Raw genomic sequence first — 16,326 nt, 5'->3', positions numbered from 1 at the left:
AAGCAGTGTGTTTAATGTAAAGCTAGACGGATACAGAGAGGTGCAGGGGGAGATCCAAGTGTCTAGATATATGGTCTAGATCTCATCTTGTGGATGTTCTGTCCCAACATGTTTAGGTGTGCGCCTTCTGGATGTGGTTGTGTGTGTGTGTGTGTGTGTGTGTGTGTGTGTGTGTGTGTGTGTGTGTGTGTGTGTGTGTGTGTGTGTGTGTGTGTGTGTGTGTGGGTGTGTGTGTGTGTGTGTGTGTGTGTGTGTGTGTGTGTGTGGAGGGGTGTGTGGGTGGAAGGGTAGGAGTGTGTTAGAGTGTTTGGAGTTTGCAGGAATGGATGACCATGTCTTTGTGTGTGTGTGTGTGTGTGTGTGTGTGTGTGTGTGTGTGTGTGTGTGTGTGTGTGGGGGGGGGGGGGGGGGGGGGGGGGGCATGTGCATTCTTGTGTGTGTCAGAGTCAGTTTCACACATTTCTTGGACAGATTAATCTAATCTCAGATGCAAAACAGAATTCAACCCTGTGCTCATCATGGACAGAAGAAGCCAGCGTTGATTTGAATGATGTCTCCTCCGTTGAAAGATTAGACACGATGCCATGAAGGTTCCTTAACCTTGCCCAGGAGCTCTCCTCTCACAGCAGAACACGTTGAGTGAGTTGCTTCGATGTGTGTGTGTAACCGTGAGACGCGGGGCGTCCGGTATGGGACGTCCCGATCCAGCAGTAAACTCTTCAGGTAGAGCCGCTAGGCTTCAAGGAAGATTTAATGTGGGTTTCACAAGTTTCAGAATCGAATTTGTCTTGCTCCTAGCACCGTTAACCCCCAGCCTATGAATTGCATTTCGGTAGCCCAGATATATGCGATAAAACTCATGACCTTCTTTCCCTGTTTGTTGTGTGATCTCCACTGTGATTGTCTACTCTCTGTCAATCAAAGAGGGAGCATTGTGAGTTCTGATGAATAAAATAAAAACAATGATCAAATAAATAGAAAGAAAAATGATAAATCCATAAATAAATATCAACAACCCAGACCTCAGTAGTTGTCGTGTGCCTGCTGGAGGAAGTGTTTGTTCTGCAGGGTGAAGATGAGACCGGAGGGTTTGTTTGTTGGTCGGCAGCTGGTGGTGGAGATGGCTCTCAGAATGCGTCTGTGTGACTGTCGACTACTGGGGGTCTGGTACCTGGTGGGCGTATCTAGGAGCTCAGTCTGTCTTGATGTTTTATATGAGAGGAGAGAGAGAGAGAGAGAGAGAGAGAGAGAGAGAGAGAGAGAGAGAGAGAGAGAGAGAGAGGCATCAGCAGATATGAAAGTGTGAATTAATGTTTAATTTATTGTTATTCATATTATCATTTAGTTTAATCATAATACAGGAGGGTGATAGAGCAATGCAGACAGACGCTCACCCTGTGTGTGTGTGTGTGTGTGTGTGTGTGTGTGTGTGTGTGTGTGTGTGTGTGTGTGTGTGTGTGTGTGTGTGTGTGTGTGTGTGTGTGTGTGTGTGATTGTTTGTCTGTGTGCGTGTGCGTGTGATGTGTAACGTATGTAATTTGCCTTAAAATCATTGCAAAGATTCGGGATGGGTCATTTAACGAGAGCCCCTAGATCAGGGCTATTCAATTACAAATTCAGTTGGGCCAGATTTTCCAAACAAGAAATTCAGTTGGGCCAGACATTTTCGGCAGCAAGTAATGACAAATTTTGGACCAACACAAATGAATGTATTTAAATACACAAACGTTTTATTAACTGTCATATCTGAAAAATTACATTAAAGGGACTCTCACCTTTGTTGCATTTTTACACTTTTTGGATAAGGTTAAATTGGTATTAATAAGGTAATAACACTCTAATATGCAAGACAGACCCACCAGGAGTAAAAACAAACAATTATTTTACTCTCATAATATTTAGTGAAAACTTCAACCAATACAATTCTTCGGACCGAAGGACCTTATTGGCCGACAGACCTGTCTGTTTGCTGCATGGATATATAAGGTTTTCCGTCTGCTTCTTGTGGCGCATTCGGGCCCGCGTCATCAAGGCGCGGCCTCAACTAGAGGGTTTGTTTTGATTCCACGGCAGACAGTAGCGAGTAGCGACCGTAGCGACTGACGATGGCAGACCAAAGTGGTCCACGGCGTACTGAAACTGCACCATTCAGTCCGATTAGGGGACTCATCTCGGACTCAGACTCACAGAGTTACCCTCCTTTGGAGCCTCAGGAAGACCTCCAGACTGTTGGCCACCAACTGCACCATTCAGTCCGATTAGGGGACTCATCTCGGACTCGGACTCACAGAGTTACCCTCCTCTGGAGCCTCAGGATGACCTCCAGACTGTTGGCCACCAACTGCACCATTCAGTCCGATTAGGGGACTCATCTCGGACTCAGACTCACAGAGTTACCCTCCTCTGGAGCCTCAGGAAGACCTCCAGACTGTTGGCCACCAACTGCACCATTCAGTCCGACAAGGGGACCCGATTCGGCCTCAGAAGCCAAGTGGTCCCGCTCCCCTGGATGATTCTCAGGACCTCCAGACCGTTGGCAACCAACCGCACCACTCAGTCCGATTAAGGGACCCGTTTCGGACTCAGACGCGAAGTTGTCCCGCTACTCTGGAGCTCCAGGAAGACCTCCAGACCGTTGGCACCCAACCGCCACACTCAGTCCGATTACGGGACCCATTTCGGACTCAGACGCGACGTTGTCCCGCTACTCTGGAGCTCCAGGAAGACCTCCAGACCGTTGGCAACCAACCGCCACACTCAGTCCGATTACGGGACCCATTTCGGACTCAGACGCGACGTTGTCCCGCTACTCTGGAGCTCCAGGAAGACCTCCAGACCGTTGGCAACCAACCGCCACACTCAGTCCGATTACGGGACCCATTTCGGGCTCAGACGCGACGTTGTCCCGCTAATCTGGAGCTCCACGAAGACCTCCAGACCGTTGGCAACCAACCGCCACACTCAGTCCGATTACGGGACCCATTTCGGGCTCAGACGCGACGTTGTCCCGCTAATCTGGAGCTCCACGAAGACCTCCAGACCGTTGGCAAACAACCGCACCATTCAGTCCGATTAGGGGACCCATTTCGGGCTCAGACGCGACGTTGTCCATGGGAGTCTAAACATAACCCATGGGAGTCTAGAACTTTTGTAAAAAATAACGCTTAGTTTTGTACTCTAAAAAATAACGCTTAGGGGGTGGGGCATTGGAGGAAGGCGGGATGATTTGAATGTGCTGTAATTCTCAAATGCAACAAAGGTGAGAGTCCCTTTAATACATCTTTGGTGAATCTGACCTAGGCAAAACTCTGCCAACAATATTAGGCCTATCAAAAGCCTTTTTTGAAACAAAATAAAATAAATATTTGTCATATCTGACCAATAAGCAAAACACAAGGTGCATTGAAAACAAAATATTGCACATTTATCAGATTTTTCCTTATTTAAATAAATAAAATAAACATTTGGGTCACATATTAAAACAAGCATATCCCCCCTGGGATTAATATGCCAAAGTGCATGAAAAAAACAGAACCAGGCATATTAAAGCTTGGTAAACAAACCCAAAACAAGAAATAACTAAGTAGCTTAACACACATGAATACTTTGTTACTCACTTAGTTACACATCCTTTTGTTGCTATGTATGCAACAGTTTCACTGCTGAGTTCTCAGTGGGAGAAGTGACATCTTTTGTTCTGAATGAGAGCAGTGATTCTGGGCTCATAAGATGTCAATGCAATTCGAAGGCATTCGTGAAATGTACTGTCAAACAGTGAGCAACGAGAGCTTCTTTTAATTGAGTTCATGTGTGAGAAGCTTGATTCACATGTGTATGTTGAGCCAAACATACTAAGCACGTGGACTGCTGCTCTCTTGACGTTAGGGAACTGATGTGGGTTGACATCAGCCCAAAACCTGGCAGGCCCGTTGGTGCGCATCTCCTGTGCCATGGTTAAGGATGACCGCATGTCCACAAGTTCGAGAATGAATTTCCCCTCGTCAATGGGAACGGCCAACTCCTTTGCTTTGGCGGATAAAGCCCCTTCTATTGCGACAGTGAACGGGTCTCTGGCAAAACACATCACCTCTGTTTGCAAAGCAAATCCATCCAATCGATCAGCAAAGTTTTCTTTTAACCTCGCAACGAAATCCGTCATTACAGCGGTAATGCGTGCCGGGGATGAGATGCATTTGCAGAGCATCGGAAAATGCAACATTCAGCCTGTGCTCAAGTCAGTCCCGAAAAGATCCAGTTTGACTTGGAATGCGCGCATCTGTTCCACCAGTTCAATGACAGTTTTGTCTCTGCCTTGTAGTCCCACATTTAAGTCATTCAGGTGTTTGAATATGTCACTGAGAAAGCAGACATCGCCAATGAAGTTGTCATCCAGCATTCGGTTCAAGTGTGTTTCGGCTTTTTTATGCTTGCTGCTGCCGAGGAAGGCTGTGATTTCCACCCTTAGAACACAGAAACGCTTGAGCGCTTTGCCTTAAGGACAGCCACCTGCGTCGTTGTGCAAAAGCAGGTCATGGTGCTCAGCAGACATTTCTGACAGCAGCATGCGGAATAGGCGGTGTTGGAGGCTTGATGTGGAGTGGATAAAATTTATTGTTGCCATCACGCTGTCCATTGTTGATTTGAGCTCTCCGCTTAGTTTTGCGCACAATACCGTCTGATGTACAATGCAGTGTAGGGATATAATTTGAGGTGCAACAGCGGACCAACGTGCAGCCAAACCTTTAACTTTTCCCGTCATGGATGGAGCCCCATCCATTACAAGCATGCCCACACGTCTCATATCAAGGCCAGTGTCTTGAAAAAAAAAAAAGTTGAAATCTTCTCAAAGAGTACCTCGCTTGTTGCGTGTCCTTTTAACGGCAGTAAGCTGAGCAGTTCTTCTCTGAAGCATTTGCAGTAAAAGAAACGGACATATATGCACAGTTGGGCGGTGTCCGTCTTATCTGTGGACTCATCTACTGCTATAGACATGACATCAGCTTTCTTCAGGTCTTCTCAAAGCGTTTCTAACACATCAGTAGCAAGAAGTTGAACCCTGCGAATATTTGAGGTGTCTGACAGGGGTACGTTTTTAATGGCAGAGGTCACGCTTGTTTTTACTTAGTCGTCATTTATAACCTCATTCACGACGGCCAGCATGCACTCTTTCCCGGTTCAGAGTCTGTAAATGGCCTTTTCTTTTTTGCCAAGATCCATGACACACGAAGGGAAGCAGCTGTAGTTCTCTCTTGGGCCGTGCATGTCCGCATCATAGTAGCACAGCTCCGGTTCTAAGATGCCAGGAAACTCTGAATCTTTGCAGCCCTATCCTGAGATCCCTCGGGAAAGCTTGAGCGGAAAGTTGAGTGTTTATCAATGTGGTGTCTCCGCACATTGTAATCTTTAAGTACCGCAACACACTCATTACAAATTAAACACATCGGTTTGGCGTTTGGATTCGGCGGCAAAATGAATAAATACTTGTCAGTCCAGGCAGGGTTAAACCGACGGTTTTCAGTGTCCACTTGGCGTTTTTGAGTTGACATAGCCATGTTGGATTCAGATAAGACGACTCGCCTTCAATCACTTTCTTGACAGACCATGGACATTTAAACACAACGCGCGTAATTAAGGGTTGAATGATGCTAGGTTCCTGTTGCTAGGTTGCGCTGAGTGTTGCATTCATGGTCTGTACTACTGTAGGAATTTCTGAAGACAAGGCTCGATATATATATATATATTTTTTTTACTTTTCTATGGGCTTTTTGCGGGACCACGGGCTGGGCCACTCGGAAGGGGCTTCTGGGCCGGATGTGGCCCGCGGGCCGCCATATGAATAGGCCTGCCCTAGATGCTTGGATAATATTTATTTGATTAAACTTATTTTAACATTCGGTTGTCGTCCATTCCGAGTGGGAGCGGTTTAGCATTGCCTCTGGTTATTAAACCTCTTCTCCTCTATTCTACGAACTCTACACCACCAAATAATTACTGAAATACACATGAAGTGACGGGTGAATTACAAACGTCACGTAACGTTGTTTCTTCAAGTGCACTAAACTGGTCAGTTTGTTGGCCTGCGACACCAGGGCATGGACCTTAGTCATCTTGGTTCCATATGGGGTACTGAAGGCAGAACCAGTTCCCCCAGCCAGTCAGTGTTCAGAGCCAAGATGGAACCAAGATGGCTGCTAGGTGGCTGAGGCCCATGGGGAGCAGATTGGGGAGTGGAAAGGCCAAGATATTCCGCTGTGATTAATTAAACTCAGATTACCAGCCGGTCCTCTGGCTGCCGAAGACATGCACGTTGTGGGAAAAGGGCAAAGTGTGGAAAAAACAAAAAACACGGATAAGAAAGATTATCTATTTTAATTTCCCATAAAACCCGCCCTATATAATGTCACTGAAGATTACGCAGTCCATCATGTTTAACCAGTGTCCTGCTAAAGAATTGGTGGTTGTAGAAAATGGCTTTGCTTTTTCAGTGCACACAGAGACAAAAGAAGTGTACGTTGTTGATGTTGTGTGTGCTCTCAGGACACCGGTTCTGACATCTTCAATTTGTCCACCCTTGAGCAACCGCCGGCCCTATCCTCCTCAACCTAAAACGAAACAGTCTGGGAAACAAGAAGGGATGAGTGGGGACAGATGGGGGCCCTGGATGTGTTTACTTCAAGGGGCTGAGCATATATTCCTGTAGGGTATCCTGCAATTTGTCGGGGTACAAAGAAATGACTCAATCAGAATCAGGTGAATTCTCAACATGGCCACAATAAAGTCAGTGTGGGGTGACTCTGAAGTCCTAAAGTAAACCAGCAGAAAGGTAATAATAACTTTAGCCACTGTAGTAATGTATCGTTAAAGGCCGGCCTATTGTCACTCAACCACCAGGACTATGAGAAACCTCATAAGAAGCTCTGCCTCTACTCTGTATTTCTGCGTTCCCACCAGAAACATGACTATATATGAACATTTGTTCATTATTGTTATCGCAAACCAAATATGTTGTAGCGTTCTCCAACTCTCAAAACATGGCGAGAATCAAACCCTGATTGCGGCCGTGATTCTGTGATTCATGTTTTGGTTGAGGCCGCTGCCATCGGCCAGCTGTGCAGACCTGCACTCGAGTCTTATTGGCCGGGAGCCCAGGACATCAGACTTCATTAACCAATCAAAGCACTTCCTGGGAGAGAGTAGACCCGGACAAACAACGGATTTCACTTGGATGGTTCATCCTGCATTTCTTTGAGCTGACAATGGGAAGCAGACGAAAGGAGACATCCACCACACACACTCCATTAGGGAGGAAGGAAGGAAGGAAGGAAGGAAGGAAGGAAGGAAGGAAGGAAGGAAGGAAGGAAGGAAGGAAGGAAAGGAACGCATGTAGAGAAAGAGAAAGGAGCAAAGAAAGAAAGAGAGAAAGTAACGACAACATGTCAGTTTAATCCTTTTGTTCCTGCAGTATCCAGCGTTACTGTTGGAAAACCTCCCCCCGCCTCCACTCCAGAGAGCGACATCTGAGCCAGGGTGACATCCCGACATGTCCCTCCAAAGTTATTAGCTTGAAATGAAAGGTACACAAAGCTCCCTCCTCTCCACGGGCAGGGGTCATGGTGAGGTCACCCTCACCATGACTCTAAAGTCTGACAGACTTCAGAGTTATGCACAGTGTGACGTCACATTGTTTAGTAATCTCCTTTATGAAAATGGACTTCTGTGTGTTTTGGTGTAGTCATTTTTCATTTTATATGGCGGTCGTCTCTGATCTAAATTAAGTGCGGTGAGATATTTGTTGAAAAAAGAGAAGTGTCCTATCTTTATCAGGACATCAAGGCAGGTGTCCTGTGTTAGGCTATGTACTGGTGTCGCTGTTTAGTCATTAGGCAGACACTTCATCCAAAGAGACGTGCAGTGAGTTCACTAATTAATTGAGGAGCGGTTAGGGGGCGTCTTGCTCTCGGAGGCCCACAGGTTAGGCTGTGGACACAGGGGTTCAAACCCAGAACCTTTTGGCGAGGAGTCAAACAACACTTTCTTGGCTCATTGTATTTACTGTTGTGAATTTGCCTTAAGGCATGCAGCTGTAGCCCGAAAGGCACGGGAAATATACTGGTAAACTAGTAAACAACGAACAAAATTTTCCTAAAAAGAAGGACATTAGAGTCATTTGAAATCACATTATCCCCATGACTCAAGAGACACACACATGCAAGCACACACACACACACACACACACACGCACACGCACGCACACGCACACGCACACACACAGATTGAACACAATAGTATGGGGTCAGAACAGTCTCATTAATAATGAGTGCACAGAGAAGGATTCACAAATGTATTTTGTGATTTATATATAAATTACTCTCTTCTCTCAAATACATTTCAATGCACACACAAATGGATATCGGTATGTATAAATGTAAAATAAATCCATAAACAAAAATAAGTTTCACAAACACATTTCTGATCCACACACAAATGTGTCTTGTTTTAAATAAATGTAATATAAGTCCATAAAAATATTATTATTAATTAAAAAATATTTGCAAATTTCATCAAAAATGTATTAGGATGTTGTTACATTTATATACAAACTGTTAAACTTGAATTAACAAGACGCTTTTCATTTGTGAAATTGTTTGCATTTGTGTGTGGATTTTTGAGACTCTCCTGACGTGGCTGGATTCACAAATGCATTTTTTTCAACAAGGAACTCTCTGTAGCCAATCAGATGCCTCCCTCGTTTTCAGCCAATCACATGACTGCAGATCCGACCCGTGAAGAATATTCCAGCCTCCGAGCCTCCCGGTTCCCTCTGTCAAATGTCTGGGAAATAACATGGGGTTTTTGAATGATCGTACATAACTAACAACCTCTAGGTGGCGAAGAAGTAAAAGCTGCTTCACGTTTTAAATTACACACTTTTCCCATCTAGTTTCGACTGGGTTTTGGGATTGTCGGTGCCGTTAAAGTAGTAAACGACACCTACAATCTAAAAACCCAGTCACTGCAGTCATATGATTGGCTGAAAATGAGGGAGGCATCTGCTTGGCTACAGAGAGCTACAGAAAAAAATCCATTTGTGAATCCAGCCACGTCAGGAGAGTCTCAAAAATCCACATATAATACAGAACAGTTCACACCTAAATGACAAGTTCACAAATGAAAAGCGTCTTTTAAATTCAAGTTTAACAGTTTGCATATAAATGTAACAACATCCAAATACATTTTGATGAAAATTGCAAATAATTTTTTAATTCATATGTTTATGGATTTATATTACATTTATTTAAAACAAGACACATTTGTGTGTGGATCAGAAATGTGTTTGTGAAACTTATTTTTGTTTATGGATTTATTTTACGTTTATACATACCGATTGTAGTGACTAAGCCCTAAACTTAGTACTACTGGTTGTTGATTCCGTTTATAGTTTCCGACGTGCGCCCAGCGCGCTCCAAGTACCGCAAAAAACGAAGACAGTTCAGTTTATTTTGCTGGTTTATTTTCCTTCCAATAATACACAGCCGCAATAATTCTAACTCAAAATACATGTAACAAAACAATAAACCCGAATTCCTCACTAAACTAAGATGCATTAATACACGGGGACACGGGCACACAGGCACAGTCGAAAAACTCTTTGCTTTCCCATCAACAACAACCTGTGATCAGGTTCAATCAGGTTAAATGCCTCACTCTGCTGACCCGAGGTCAACTGAACCACACTGCCCCCTAGTGGCACGGGGTAAAATTACACAAAGATAAAGCACATTTAATATGGCTCCTACACCGATATCCATTTGTGTGTGCATTGAAATGAATTTGTGAGAAGAGAGTAATTTATATATAAATCACAAAATACATTTGTGAATCCTTCTCTGTGCAATCATCAATTAATGAGACTGTTCTGACCCCATACAATAGAGGCTAATACTGTTCCATGCTAGCTATGCTATCTGGAGCATACTGTTTTATAAGGTCTCATTCCCAAACTGTTGATTCCATCGCCATATGAGTCATCTGGAACTCGGTGGGTCCCCCATTCTCTCTGTGGGTCCATGTATTTATACGTTAATCCATAGATAGAAAAATACTGACATCAGTGCCATTCTACCCCACGCATCAAACTATTCATACAACACTCTTTATGTCTTTGTGGTTCTTTTCGACAACCGTTCATCCGATCAATTTCACCCTTGGCGGTTGTATTGCTTAGGACTCAATTAAGTGCTGTCTGGAATGTTAAGTTGTTTGGATGAGCGGTTCTGCATCAATCTCGCATGCTCGCGGCCGTGCAATCGGCTTGTTCCAAACAGGCTCTTTTTGGCATTGCACTACTAGACTATTTAAATTCCAGCTATAATTAATGCTAATTTGAATGGCAGCACCACATGGCACTACTGTTCCTCTAGATGCAGTCCTGAGACAATTTCATCCAAAGGGACTTACATTTGAGGCCAAGAACTTTTGAGCCTATATAAACATGGGAGCGGCTACAAAGTACAAACTAATCCAACTATTGTATGAAATCTGGCATAGAAATTTTAATTGAAACAGATTAAATAATCTATATTCCCTTCTTTTTCCGAATAAATGAATATTGAATTTTGAATATTCTTGCACACGTATTTTTGTTTGATGACTAGCTCTTTCTTCAATTCTCTGGTGAGGGTCATTTTGGTCTATTTGTTCTTTGTTCTACAGTCATGGGTTCATGATATATCCAGGTATGGGTTGATGTGTTGTGTAATATCTGTGTGGTTTGATATTCTCATTGTTTTGTAAGATATGATAAAACTGTATTCACTTAATCCTAAACGGGCCATCCAGGTGTCACATCAGAAAGAACACGACAGTAGCAGACAGAGTAAAATGTGCGTAAGAAATATGTAAAAGAAAGAAATCTGGATACACAGAATGAGCAGTGTCAATGTAGGGATGAATTAAAAATAATGTTTGTCAACATTAGGAAGTAGAAGCTATACATTATTGACAAATACGACGAAAAAGGACGATGATTATCTTCATGTTAAACATCTTTGGCTGTTGTCAAAACACCTCCTGTTGTGCGTTGATTCTCTCGATAACACGTCTGTCTTTAAGCTGTGGATATAACATAACACCAAGTGTGTGTCACTGCTGACCTGTACCTGAACTACATCAAGAATAATTGAGAGTGAAAAGTATTATATAAAAAGCCTAACCCCAACTTCATCAGTTCAGCTATGGTCTTGTGATTGTATTTGTCTGCTTCAACTTGAATCTGAATCTGATATGGCAGCGGAACTGTTCTGAACGCATCCAGATGTTCACGACTTATTTCCTAATATTTTCATCGTGGAAAATATTTGATACTTCTTCCACACACACTGACTGTGATTTATTCATTTTCATCCAAAGCGAATACAGAGACAGACCCTCTCCCAGTTGAGCCCCTCCCTCTCCTAGAGGACAGACCCTTTCAACTGGGCTGCAGACATATATATACTGTATACATCAAATATATAATAAACATAAAGAATAATCTGTGTTTATAGCACATGAATATAAGAGATACACATCTAGTGGAAAGTGATATCTAAATTTTTTTTTTTTTAAAAAGACAACCTTTGCCACATAAAGGATGCTAGCTCTGCATTGGCTTGTTTTTGTTTAAAGACAAGGTTTGTGTTTTGTGTTGTTGTTGGTTTTGACCTCACAGAGCCGCTGTGTAGGACTGTACTGGTCTATTCTTACTGGCTGTTGCATGACTATTCAAATAAATTAGATCAACGCTAAATATTGCCCCAGGACATTTTGGAAGTGAGCAGCTCTCAGAAGACTATGAAGAGATTGAATTAAAGCCTAGTTCTTCTCAGGACAGGAGAGTTACAGACTCGCGACCAAAGCGGCTAGAAGAATCTCATGGTGAAAAAGTACCAGGCCCGTCATTACACTATTGGAGGGGTTTTGGTTCAAATCACAATGTGCCCTCAATATATTGATATAAAAAAATACATATATTAAGAGAGAGCAGAGGACTATAGAGGTAAGGGAAAGAGAAAATAGCCTTCCTATTTGATTATGGTTATGGTTGTACTTTATTCATCCCAGAAATTACAGACAATTTAAAAAAGGTTTAAGAAAAACAGAAAAAAAACACCAACATAATGCAATGTACTTTTAGACATAATTGTAAAAAATGAATAATAAGAAGTTCAGAGTTGGAGTTCATTTGTTTTATTAGGAGAGGGGCAGTGGACCCGCGAACCCAGCAGAATCGTTCCTTAAAGGTTGACTCGATGACTACGGCCTCGCACAAAATGGGCAGCAAGCAGAAGACAATGACATTGGTTTTGTTGCTAGGGCTACGTCTACCTAGCCTGGATACCAGCCTGAACTCCGCCCACAAAATATTTGGTCTGGAGATTCAGTCTGGAATTGAGCTCGTTGGGAGGTATTTGGTCAGATCAAAAAGTGATCTGACCAATCAAATTGTAAGGGCGGGCTTTATACGTTGATGGACAGATGATACACATTAACGTAATCAACCACGTCACCAAAGAGCGCTCAGCGCTTTTACTTTTTTTCTCAAAAATGCTGACCGTGTTGCCAATTTGTCTGTGTATCCTTAAATTCTTTTTACAAAACTGGCATAAATCGTTTATGTCCATCTTCTTTTTCTACTTCTTCGAACGTGCGCTCAGTTGAGTTAGTTTGAGAATAGCTGTGCTTCGCACAACATACGTCACATACTACGTTGCTCTGATTGATTTTAGGTCTATCCAATTGAGCGAAGAGGCATTTTCCTTCCTGGTTCCGCCCTATAATCACAGCCCAATGGTTCGGTCTCAGACTCATATTCTGACTAGAATTATGAGTATGACATCGCCAGGCTAACGTCTACCTGTATTAGCAAATGTTTGGTTTCTTGGAGAGTGAAGGTGCCATAAAATGAGATTACGACAGCTGTCATGATAAAGAAGGTGTATAAGTGTGTGACTTTGCTAGTGGTTGGTATCTTCAGTTTGTTTTGGTCTATGAGCAATGAGCTTCCCGTTTTCCCGTAAGGAAATATTCCTGTGTGTGTCCTTGACTTGTATGTGTGCTTATCAGATGCTAGATGCTTCTGGGAAATGAGAAAGAGTTGGGCATATTAAAGCGACCGGTCAAACCTTGAGTGGAGAGACCAGTGCGTCTGTTTTTCCTTTGTCTAACATTTTTCCTGTCTTATTTATTGCCGTTGCATTATCAGGTTTTCCGAAGAAAGCACTGTTTTCATTTCGGCTTGTACCTCAATTCGGGATATTTTTAATCTTGTGATTATTTTGCTGTTATTCATGTCTGCCCACCCAACATCTACAGGCCTCCTACCCATTCCTGGACAGAGAGTAATCTGTCCTGCTTTCCTTCTCAGCGTTCCTGCGTTCTCCCTCTGTGTTTCGGGGAGATTACATGTCCTACTTGTCCACACACAACACTCAGAACACTCTGAGCAAACCAGCATTGGAGATCCTTTTGTTAGGCCATTGTGTCCCACGGCCCGGGCACACTGAAAGGAATCTGCTCTGGACGGTTGAGGGTTTGAGGGGTGTAGTCTTATGCAGGGGTTCAACCACTCAACATGGAGACACAGAAGGATGACGTGTTAAAAATATGTATTTGAATCAGCTTTCAATTCAATTGATTGAATGTATCTCTCTTTTTCTCTCTATCTCTCCCTCTCTCTCTCTCTCTCTCTCTCTCTCTCTCTCTCTCTCTCTCTCTCTCTCTCTCTCTCTCTCTCTCTCTCTCTCTCTCTCTCTCTCTCTCTCTCTCCAGACTTTCCTTCCTACCGAACCGTAGTTACAGTGACAACGGACGCCGGATCCTCGCCAGCGAACCGGAGTCCCAGGATTCGTTGGGGCCACTATGAGGTCGTATCCGCGGCAATGCACATGATGTAACATGCCGCCACACGCCATCCGACAGCATCGTGATGCAGTACAACATGGTGGCTGTAGGGTTGTGTGTGTGCGCCAGGGATCATTCCTAGGTACTCAAGGGCTCAGCTGGAAAACAAATATCGGGCACAACAACAACCACAACAAAAAATCGAGCGCTATGGAGCGATTCAGCTCTGTACTCAAAACTCAAAGCTAAACCTGTACCCACGTTCCGCTGCTGCTCCTACCTCACCTGGACAACACCTGATGCATCACCTACACAACAGGTGTCCTTATGACATCTCCTACACAACAGGTGTCCTGATGACATGAACTACACAACAGGTGTCCTGATGACATCACCTGGGCAACAGGTGTCCTGATGACATCACCTGGGCAACAGGTGTCTTGATGACCTCACCTACACAACAGGTGTCCTGATTATCTCTCCTAGACGACTGTTGTTATGACTATGGCTGCATCTTTTCAGTCCAGTGACATCATCCGTTGCTGCAGCCAATCGCTGGTTAGTTCTTGACCTCAGACGGACATTGAGCATGGTTCGTTGGGACCAACAGAACCAGGATTATCTTCCAAAGATGAGGGTCAGGGATCAAACATGCAGTGAAGGACCTGTTGATGCCCTTGGGGGTCTGGTGGTAGTGGGGTCCACCGTTGGTAGCTGGCATCTGCTCTGCAAAACAAACACATCTCAACTAAAGCCATGGGGCTTACTGTCTAGACTTCTGTCTGACTGTAGGAACACGTTGGGGTTCAGCTACACACTGTGCTGCCTTTTCCAACTCTCCTAGTCCCTTTCACTCTCTCCTGTTGACGTTGGCGATTGAACGGATGACATTAGACAAGGGTTAAAAGACTGAAATGGCCTGGAAGAGAAGAGGAGAGGGGAGGGGAATGGAGGGGAGGGGAGAGGAGATGAGGAGAGAGGTAATGAGAAGAAAGGAGACGAGGAGAGGACACGAGAGGAGACGAGTACTCTGCAAAGCGAGGGCTTGATTCTGCTGGTCTTTGTCAACATTCCATGAGATGTGAGCTCAATGTGGGCCGTCCTGTGACTTGGTGCAGGGGTCCCGAGGAAAATCCCAAGATAATGAAACACGAGCAGCTTTCAAAGGTCTTCATATCGGCGTAGAGTTTAAGATTGTTGCCACAATTGGGGAGCAACGTTTGTGTCATTATTATTTTGTTTTAAAGCATATCTTCTGTGTCCCTAGAAACACAAATTAAATGGGATCTATGTGGATAAGGCACGTAGTCCTTTCTCTCTGAAACCCTGACAGACGGACAGACCAAAAGAAGGACGGACCAAACCCACGTAGGAAGCAGGACCCCATGAGGGTCTGGGAGGGAATAAAAGTTTGCATACAGAGGCTTTTCCAGTTCCAGCTAACGACACGTACACAATGACTAACTGTGGAACCGTTAATTTATGTACTTACCATGTTAAAAGATGTATGCCATGTTTTGATCAATCTTTCACCGCAAGGCAGTTGATACTTTGTGCTATTCTCAGCTTTTTTAACAGGATGTTTTAAGAAAATCACATTTTGCATTTTGCATTTTGCACTTGTTACTTGTGTGATGCACAATTCACACAACTAAACACACCACAGACGGGATGGAGGAGTGGAAAGTGCATTCTGTCTGCAAGGTCGACCCAGATCACAGTATTCATGATGAGGACTTAAAGGTTGAAATAAACACCAGACTTATTTGAAGTGCACAACGTCTACCAGAGAGGTACCAAAGTCGATTGTTTATATCTGTTGTCGCCAGGGAGGATGATTAAATACATATTTGGGTGGAAATCTGGCATGTTTGGACCATTTTAACCCCAGCTTTACAGAGGTTAAATGTTCATGTTCAAGAGGTAAACTACTCCCTCCTCTCTCTCTCTCTCTCTCTCTCTCTCTCTCTCTCTCTCTCTCTCTCTCTCTCTCTCTCTCTCTCTCTCTCTCTCTCTCTCTCTCTCTCTCTCTCTCTCTCTCTCTCGTCCTATAGATAAGGCCAACAGGTGTGATTTTGATCAGCGGTTACAAGCGCCTTGCAGATGTGAACCACATCACAAGGAGGAGTGTCCACCCAGATGTGTGTTGTGATTTCACAATGAGGTGGATTGAAGTCCCACCTGGTGGTGAAATAGGGACCCTTTAAAGAGCAGAAGAAGGAGATGCTGTCCTCTAAGCTCAGAGTGATTCTATTGGTAATCAGTTATTAGTATGCTGTTGTTCTGCTCACACCCCCCTCTGCTGTAACCCCAAGAGGAACAGCCACACTTCTCGTTTGGGCTTCTCCCCATGTCAGTTCCCAGCTCAATAATGGATGTCTTGTTGCTATGTGACAACAGTTCATCATGCACTGTCCCGTGTTCCCTCATTGTTATGAAGGATTT

At 43.9% G+C, this 16,326-nt stretch overlaps 1 protein-coding gene across 1 annotated transcript in view; it reads left to right on the top strand.

Annotated features, from left to right (window-relative positions):
* si:dkey-247m21.3 (5-hydroxytryptamine receptor 4) overlaps window positions 1–15,885 on the top strand; it is a 53,390-nt gene extending 37,505 nt beyond the window's left edge. Inside the window, exon 7 of the mRNA XM_060038103.1 lies at window positions 13,810–15,885. Coding sequence (XP_059894086.1) covers window positions 13,810–13,903 — 94 coding nt within the window. The 3' untranslated portion in view covers window positions 13,904–15,885. The remainder of the gene's footprint in view (window positions 1–13,809) is intronic.
* Window positions 15,886–16,326: the final 441 nt, after the last annotated feature.

The sequence above is a fragment of the Gadus macrocephalus genome, chromosome 19 (assembly GCF_031168955.1).
Source record: "Gadus macrocephalus chromosome 19, ASM3116895v1".
NCBI lineage: Eukaryota > Metazoa > Chordata > Actinopteri > Gadiformes > Gadidae > Gadus > Gadus macrocephalus.
Note: the sequence above shows the minus strand (reverse complement) of the source record. Positions and strands in the feature narration are given on the sequence as shown.